The 8,556-nt window shown below is 56.1% G+C and overlaps 1 protein-coding gene across 2 annotated transcripts; it reads left to right on the top strand.

Annotated features, from left to right (window-relative positions):
* Positions 1 to 5,282: 5,282 nt before the first annotated feature.
* On the top strand, positions 5,283 to 8,326 carry APOC3 (apolipoprotein C3). 2 transcript variants are annotated; one of them, XM_017883115.1, is made up of 4 exons: positions 5,283 to 5,361; positions 5,977 to 6,044; positions 6,180 to 6,303; positions 8,018 to 8,326. In XM_017883115.1, the coding sequence occupies exons 2-4, from the start codon at positions 5,990 to 5,992 to the stop codon at positions 8,136 to 8,138; spliced, it is 300 nt and encodes a 99-aa protein (XP_017738604.1). In that variant the 5' UTR covers positions 5,283 to 5,361; positions 5,977 to 5,989; the 3' UTR covers positions 8,139 to 8,326. The 2 variants fall into 2 exon arrangements, with proteins under 2 accessions (XP_017738604.1, XP_017738605.1); XM_017883116.1 differs by lacking the exon at positions 5,283 to 5,361 and adding an exon at positions 5,658 to 5,772.
* Positions 8,327 to 8,556: the final 230 nt, after the last annotated feature.

Genomic DNA, 8,556 nt, shown 5'->3' with positions numbered 1-8,556 from the left:
CTCCGCAGCCTCCAGTCACACTCCCTGGGCAGGAGCAGCTGGCTTGAGCAGAATCTCGGGACCTGAGCCTCTCAGGGGACCTCCCATTGGGGATGGAGGGCAACGGTGGTGGTGCACAGGACGTCTTCTACTTAGATGTCTAGTGGATCTCTAAACGAGGCTGCATGCATAATCACATACAGACATCCACTGAGAATGTGACACACCACGTCAGTGTGGGTCCCTCTGCCAGACCACACCACTCCCAGTGACTGTGAGGTGACGTCCAGCACATTGCACTATTGGCTCCTGTCGGTGACTCCTGGCCTCAAGTGATCCTCGCATCTCGGCCTCCCAAAGTGCTGGGCTTACAGGTGTGAGCCACTGTGCCCGGCCCACAAATGCAATTTTTAAACAAATATTTTCAATCCAAGTCTTGTTGAATCCATGGACACAGCAACCAAGGATACAGAGGGCTGCCTATAGAGTTCCTGGCACAGAGTAAGCTCTGAAAAATAGTTGCTGTTAGTATAATAATCATACTGTGTTCCTGATTTGGAGTAAAGCAGGGAGTGTAGCAGAGTGCTCCCTCTTCTAGTGAGAGTGGCAGAGTGAGACTCAGCCCTCTGAGGGGCACCAGGTGGGCCAGAGGCAGGGTGATAGGTGGGACCAACCTTAGCTCCTGCCCTCCGCAGCCTCCAGTCACACTCCCTGGGCAGGAGCAGCTGGCTTGAGCAGAATCTCGGGACCTGAGCCTCTCAGGGGACCTCCCATTGGGGGATGGAGGGCAACGGTGGTGGTGCACAGGACGTCTTCTACTTAGATGTCTAGTGGATCTCTAAACGAGGCTGCATGCATAATCACATACAGACATCCACTGAGAATGTGACACACCACGTCAGTGTGGGTCCCTCTGCCAGACCACACCACTCCCAGTGACTGTGAGGTGACGTCCAGCACATTGCACTATTGGCTCCTGTCGGTGAGTGCAGTGCCTGACAACAGTGAGCTACATTTATTTGTAAAAATGAATGCCATCAGAGTAGACCACAATTGTGCTAACTCGAATTTGCTTTGTGTGCATTTCTTTCAGTTTCCTGAAGTGGCTTGATGTCTCACAGGGTTGAAGGCAGCCAAATGACCTTCTGACTCTGGCACCTCTTCTGCTGGGTACCCGCTGCCCTGCAGTGGTCCCCATGATACCATGCTGCCTCCTTTTTGATGCAGCCTGTGCCATCTCTCAGTGACTGTTGGGGTCAGACGCTGGAGTCCACTCCCTGGCTTTGCATCCAGGCTCCAACATGTACTGCCTGTGTGTTCTTGGGCAAGTCTCATAATCTCTCTGAGCCTCGGTTGCCTTGGTGAGACATAACCATTGTACCTGCCTCCCAGGCTGTGAGGATTAACTGAGATAATTTTATAGTGCTTGCAACAATGTCTGGCACATAGTAAAAATGATCACTGAATGTTAGCCACATCTTACCCCTGCAAGCCTTACTTCCCTGGAACCCATCGGTCCCAACCCTGCTCCTGAATCAGGCACAGTCCAGCTTGCAGCAGGAGCAAAGATCAGTACTCAGTGCTCCTGTCCCTTCCCCAGGCCAGAGCTGAGGAGGAGACTGAGTCACGAAAGACACCTCAGCTGCAGTTTGACCTCCGGGACTTATGGTCTGAGCAGCAGGTGCCACTAGCATGTGAGAGGTCCAGAGCTCTTCTGTCTCGCCCGCCCGCCTGGGTGCACCCATGCTGGGAGCGCCTGCACCATTTGAGCATCTCCGATAGCATCCGCCAGAGTGTGTGCGGATTCACAGAAGTATGCAAATCACTAAGAATCCAGGGACTGGCACAGCCCATGCGTGCACCCACACTCACAAGGGGGCCTGCTGCCTCTCAGCGTGGCAGGGATGTGACCTGTTAATGAATGTATTTACTTCCCAGAGTCTGTGGGCTTTTTTTTTTTGCATCGATCTGTAGATGGATTTGTTTTGGGGAGCAGGGAGAGAATGAGGGCCCCCCTGTGTCCAGTCTTACAGGGTGCAAGTAGCTGATGGGAAGAGGAGATTGCCTTCCAGCCGGGCCTGGTCCTGTGAGTCAGGGGCCTCCACCTTAGTGGGCGTGAAAGGCCTGTGTGATCTCAAGGGAGACATGGCCTCTCCGAGCCTCTCCTTATCTGTACAACCGACAGACATAATGATTGGTGAGGCAATGAGGCTGATTGCTCAGCATTAGCTACTGCCACCCCTCCTGGCCAGTCACATAGGGATCAAACCAGGGGTCAGTCCAGAGGTCAGAGTCAGGAGCAGACAACTCAGATCCAGCCAGGGACAGGCTCAGCCAGGGACAGGCAGGTCACACAGACATGTGCCTCACGTATGCTTCAAGGGGCCCTCCCCGGGGCAGAACTAAAGGACAGCTCCTGTTGCCATAGGAGGGATCTGGGTGAGATACTAGGAGGAACTGCCAGCATGATGATGTGTGATGAACAAGGGCCTCTGGCCAACAGGTCTGAATCAGGGCTGCCCAGCCCAGACTGGCAGGAAGGGCACGGATCACAGGGGCTTGAGTACTAAACCTCACCTCGACACAAGATGAAACAGCTCAACCCCGGAGGACCATTTTTGGCCCCAGATGGTCAAATCCCCTTTTCCTCCCATCTACCACTGGCTTCTCCCCGAAGCAGTCTTAATTCCAGGGGTGCCATGATGGGAGAGAGGGGCAGCTTAGGCTGACCACCAAGAGAGCCCCCACCGAGGTGCAGGCTGGACTGCTGGGGAGGGGCCACAGGTATTCACAGGTACCAAGCCCTTGGAAGGAGACAAGGCACCAGGCTTCCTGGAGGTGTGCTGCATCTAGCTCAGCACCCTGCCAGGTCTCTCTGCCCACATGTCCTGACCTCCCTGGGTCCATTGCCATGCAAGAGAGAGAGGCCAGGCTCCTCCATACCCTCTGCACAGATGGAAGGGCTTGGAGGATCTGGGGCCACGGGACCCTGCCAGCCCATTTTAGCCTGGATCTGGGTCCCCACTGTGCCTTTGCCTCTGGGGCTACGGAGCAGGCCACAGCAGAACAAGAAAGGGCGTCCCCAATACCAAATCCTCCAGTGACCACTTCCTCACCTTCTACCCCATCACCAAAGCCTGCAGCCTCCAGTGACCACCTCCTCGCCTTCTACCCCATCACCAAAGCCTGCAGCCTCCCGTGACCACCTCCTCGCCTTCTACCCCATCACCAAAGCCTGCAGCCTCCCGTGACCACCTCCTCGCCTTCTACCCCATCACCAAAGCCTGCAGCCTCCAGTGACCACCTCCTCGCCTTCTACCCCATCACCAAAGCCTGCAGGAGACTTGAGACAGATTTGTCCTGGGCATGTGACTGATGCTTCTATAGGGGTTTCAGTGCTCTAGGCCGTCTGGTATTTGCCTGGTGTGTGTGAAGACCTGGATTAAGGCTCCCAGCCTTACTACTAATGGGCTGTGCACTTGGAGCCCTTAGGGCCTTAGGTTTAAAACCTATAAAATGGAGTTAATGTCTACTTCACAGGATTCTATTTGCATTTTAACAGAAAACAAAGTCTTAAGTCAAAGGAATGAATCTCTCTCTCTTTTTTTAGACCAAGTCTAGCTCTGTCATTGGAGTGCAATGGTGCGATCTCGGCTCACTGCAACCTCCACCTCCGGGGTTCAAGCCATTCTCGTGCCTCAGCCTCCTGAGTAGCTGGGACTACAGACGTGCGTCACCATGCCCGGCTAATTTTTTGTATTTTTAGTAGAGACTGGGTTTCGCCATGTTGCCCAGGCTGGTCTGAAACTCCTCGCCTCAAGTATCCGCCCATCCCAGCCTCCCAGATTGCTGGGATTACAGGCATGAACCACTGTGTCCAGCCAGGAATGAATCTCTACCAGAGTGATTCCAAGTCTCACCCACCGATAAAGAATTCTGAGGGCAGAGCCGGGCCACTTTCTCAGGCCTCTGATTTCATACTGTGGTGTTAGTTACTTCTGAGAGGACGACTTGCTGCCAGAGCTCTATTTTTTATGTTAGAGGCTCCTGCTGTCTGCAGACTGCTGTCTGGGAAGGGCACAGCATTGGGAGGGAGAGGGAGGTGTGAGTCCCTCCGTGGTCCCGCTGCTTTGTACTTCTCTATCTCATTTCCTTTTCAGCACCACTCTGGGAAATCAGTATTCTAGCCCCATTTTATCCTCAGAAAATTGAGGCTCTGAGATGTCATCTTTGTGGCCTGGGTCATATTAAGTGCCAAAGGCATCATTTAAGCCTAAGATGTCCTGGCTCCAAGGTCTCAGCATCTGAAGACAGGCCCCCTCATCCTGCCATCCCTGCTGCGGCTTCACTGTGGGCCCAGGGGACATCTCAGCCCCGAGAAGGGACAGCCGCCCCTCCTGGACCACGGACGCCCCGCAGAACTCCTCTGTGCCCTCTCCTCACCAGACCTTGTTCCTCCCAGTTGCTCCCACAGCCAGGGGGCAGTGAGGGCTGCTCTTCCCCCAACCCCACTGAGGAACCCAGGAAGGTGAACGAGAGAATCAATCCTGGTGGAGGCTGGGGAGGGCCCGAGCCATGAGACCAGCTCCTCCCCCAGGGGATGTTATCAGTGGGTCCAGAGGGCAAAATAGGGAACCTGGTGGAGGGAGGGACAAAGGCCTTGGGCTCTGAGTGGCCTTGGCCCTTCTCCACCGCCCCTGCCCTGCACTCAGGAGGAGGCAGTGGTGGGGCACACAGGGGTGGGGCGGGTGGGGGGCTGCTGGGTGAGCAGCGCTCACCTGCCCGGATTGAAACCCACAGATGGAGGTGCTGGGAGGAGCTGTGAGGGCTCAGCCCTGTCACCAGGCCTTGCCGGAGCCACTGCTGCCTGGTCTTCCGTGCCTTTACTCCAGACACTCCCCAGCTCACCCCACCTGCTTGTTCTTAAATCTGAAGGAGTTCCTCACCCCTCTACTCCAGGCTGTGTTCAGGGCTTGGGGCTGGCGGAGGCAGGGGCCCAAAATTCCAGTGTGAAGGGCCGAGATGGGCCCGAGGACCCTGGCCTATGTCCAAGCCCTTCCCCTCTCACCAGTCTCTCCCTGGGGAGCCAGTCAGCTAGGAAGGAATGGGGGTACCCCAGGCCCACCCCTAGTTCCTGAGCTCATCTGGGCTGCAGGGCTGGCGCGACAGCAGCGTGGACACAGTCTCCTAGGGATTTCCCAACTCTCCGGCCAGCTTGCTGCATCTGGCCGCCCTGCCTCAGGCCCTGGTCTCCACTGATCAGCAGGTGACCTTTGCCCAGCGCCCTGGGTCCTCAGTGCCCGCTGCCCTGGAGACAATATAAAACAGGTCAGAACCCTCCTGCCTGCCTGCTCTGTTCATCCCTAGAGGCAGCTGCTCCAGGTAATGCCCTCTGGGGAGGGGAAAGAGGAGGGGTGGAGGATGAAGAGGGGCAAGAGGAGCTCCCTGCCCAGCCCAGCCAACAAGCCTGGAGAAACACTTGCTAGAGCTAAGGAAGCCTCGGAGCTGGACGGGTGCCCCCCACCCCTCATCATAACCTGAAGAAAATGGAGGCCCGGGAGGGGTGTCACTTGCCCAAAGCTACATAGGGGGTGGGGCTGCAAGTGGTTCCAAGTGCAGGCTTCCCCGTCATTCTGCAGGCTTAGGGCTGGAGGAAGCCTTAGACAGCCCAGTCCTACCCAGACAGGGAAACTGAGGCCTGGAGAGGGCCAGAAAGCCCCCAAAGTCACACAGCATGTTGGCTGCACTGGACAGAGACCAGTCCAGACCGCAAGTGCCTTGATGTCCAGTCTGGTGGGTTTTCTGTTCCATCCCATCTACCTCCCTTTGGGCCCCTCACCAGTCCCCCTTCTGAGAGCCCGTATTAGCAGGAAGCAGGCCCCTACTCCCTCTGACAGACCCAGCTCAGGTTCCACCTTAGGGGCCATGCCACCTGTCCAGGGAGGGGTCCAGAGGCATGGGGGCCTGGGGTGCCCCTCACAGGACAATTCCTTGCAGGAACAGAGGCGCCATGCAGCCCCGGGTACTCCTTGTTGCTGCCCTCCTGTCACTCCTGGCTTCTGCCGGTAAGCACTTGGTGGGACTGGGCTGGGGGCAGGATAGAGGTGGCTTGGGGATCCCAAACCTAATGGGTGGTCAAGCAGGAGCCCAGGGCTTGCCCAGAGGCCGATCCACCCCACTCAGCCCTGCTCTTTCCTCAGGAGCTTCAGAGGCCGAGGACACCTCCCTTCTCAGCTTCATGCAGGGCTACATGCAGCACGCCACCAAGACCGCCAAGGATGCACTGACCAGCGTCCAGGAGTCCCAGATGGCCCAGCAGGCCAGGTACACCCGCTGGCCTCCCTCCCCATCACCCCTGCCAGCTCCCTCCATTCCCATCCGCCCCTGCCCTGGTGAGATCCCAACAACGGAATGGAGGTGCTCCAGCCTCCCCTGGTCCGGTGCCTCTTTGGCCTCCTCTTTCCTCACAGGGCCTTTGTCAGGCTGCTGTGGGAGAGATGACAGAGTTGAGCCTGCATTCCTCCCGGGTCCCTCCTTTCTCCCCAGAGCAGTTCTAGGGTGGGCCATTTTAGCCCTCATTTCCATTTTCCTTTCCTTTTCTTTCTTTCTTTTTCTTTTCTTTTCTTTTTTTTTTTTTTTTTTTTTTTTTTTTTTTATTTGAGATGGAATCTTCCTCCGTCACCCAGGCTGGCATGCAGTGGTGTGATCTCGGCAATCTCGGCTCACTGCAACCTCTGCCTCCCAGGTTTACCCCATTCTCCTGCCTCAGCCTCCCAAGTAGCTGGGATTACAGGCGCGCCACCACACCCAGCTAATTTTTGTATTTTTCTCAGAGACGGGGTTTCACCATGTTGGACAGGCTGGTCTTGAACTCCTGACCTCAGATGATCTGCCTACCTCGGCCTCCCAAATTGCTGGGATTACAAGCATGAGCCACTGCGCCTGACCCCATTTTCCTTTTCTGAAGGTCTGGCTAGAGCAGTGGTCCTCAACCTTTTTGGCACCAGGGACCAGTTTTGTGGTAGACGGTTTTTCCATGGGTCAGCGTGGATGGCTTGGGGATGAAACTGCTCCACCTCAGATCATCAGGCATTGGATTCTCATAAGGAACCCTCCACCTAGATCCCTGGCATGCGCAGTTCACAATAGGTTTCACACTCCTGTAAGAATCTAATGCCGCCTAATCTGACAGAAGGCGGGGCTCAGGCGGTATTCCTCTGTCACCCATCACTCACTTTGTGCTGTGCAGCCCGGCTCCTAACAGGCCATGGACCAGTACCCATCTGTGACTTGGGGGCTGGGGACCCCTGGGCTAGGGATTTGCCTTGGGAGGCCCCACCTGGCCCAATTCTAGCCTGGGTATGAGAGCGCTTCTGCTTTGTTCCAAGACCTGGGGCCAGTGTGAGCAGAAGTGTGTCCTTCCTCTCCCATCCTGCCCCTGCCCATCGGTCCTCTCCTCTCCCTACTCCCTTCCCCACCTCACCCTGACTGGCACTGGCTGGTATAGCAGAGGTTGTTTATAAACATTCTTAATCCTCAGAACCGGCTTTGGGGTAGGTGTTATTTTCCCACTTTGTAGATGAGAAAATTGAGGCTCAGAGTGATTAGGTGACCTGCCCCAGATCACACAACTAATCAGTCCTCCAATGACTTTCCAAGTGAGAGGTTGCCTCCCTCTGTCCTACCGTGCTCAGAACCAGGATGTACAACTCCAGGGGATACTGTTTGCACAGAAAACAATGACAGCCTTGACCTTTCACATCTCCCCACCCTGTCACTCTGTGCCTCAGGCCCAGGGGCAAAAACATCTGAGGTGACCTGGAGACGGCAGGGTTCGACTTGTGCTGGGGTTCCTGCAAGGGCATCTCTTCTCCCAGGGCGGCGGCTGTGGGGGATTCCTGCCTGAGGTCTCAGGGCTGTTGTCCAGTGAAGTTGAGAGGGTGGCGGGGAGAGCCAGTGGGGACATGCACGTGGGTCCCATAGTTGCCTCCAGAGGAGTTCTCATGCCCTGCTCTGTTGCTTCTCCTTACTGATTTAGAGGCTGGGTGACCGATGGCTTCAGTTCCCTGAAGGACTACTGGAGCACCGTTAAGGACAAGTTCTCTGAGTTCTGGGATTTGAACCCTGAGGCCAGACCAACTGTGGCTGAAGCTGCCTGAGACCTCAACACCCCAAGTCCACCTGCCCGTCCATCCTGCCAGCTCCTTGGGTCCTGCAGCCTCCAGGGCTGCCCCTGTAGGTTGCTTAAAAGGGACAGTATTCTCAGTGCCCTCCTACCACACCTCATGCCTGGCCCCCCTCCAGGCATGCTGTCCTCCCAATAAAGCTGGACAAGAAGCTGCTATGAGTGGGCCATCACAAGTGTGCCATCTGTATCTGGGTATGGGAAAGGGCCGAGGCTGTTCTGTGGGTGGGCACTGGACAGACTACAGGTCAGGCAGGCCTGGGGACCAGCGCTATATCCACCTTCTGGTAGCTGGGCAGTCTCTGGGCCTCAGTTTCTCCATCTCTAAGGTAGGAATCACCCTCCGTACCCTGCCTTCCTTGACAGGTTTGTGCGGAAAGTCAAACTGGACA

This window comes from Rhinopithecus bieti, unplaced genomic scaffold (genome assembly GCF_001698545.2).
Source record: "Rhinopithecus bieti isolate Rb0 unplaced genomic scaffold, ASM169854v2 scaffold_11964, whole genome shotgun sequence".
NCBI lineage: Eukaryota > Metazoa > Chordata > Mammalia > Primates > Cercopithecidae > Rhinopithecus > Rhinopithecus bieti.
Note: the sequence above shows the minus strand (reverse complement) of the source record. Positions and strands in the feature narration are given on the sequence as shown.

Coding starts and splice junctions, on each gene's coding strand:
- APOC3 (XM_017883115.1), top strand. CDS start 5,990: ATGCAGCCCCGGGTACTCCTTGTTGCTGCCCTCCTGTCACTCCTGGCT. Junction 6,045..6,179: donor GTCACTCCTGGCTTCTGCCG/GTAAGCACTTGG, acceptor CTCTTTCCTCAG/GAGCTTCAGAGGCCGAGGAC. Junction 6,304..8,017: donor CAGATGGCCCAGCAGGCCAG/GTACACCCGCTG, acceptor TTACTGATTTAG/AGGCTGGGTGACCGATGGCT.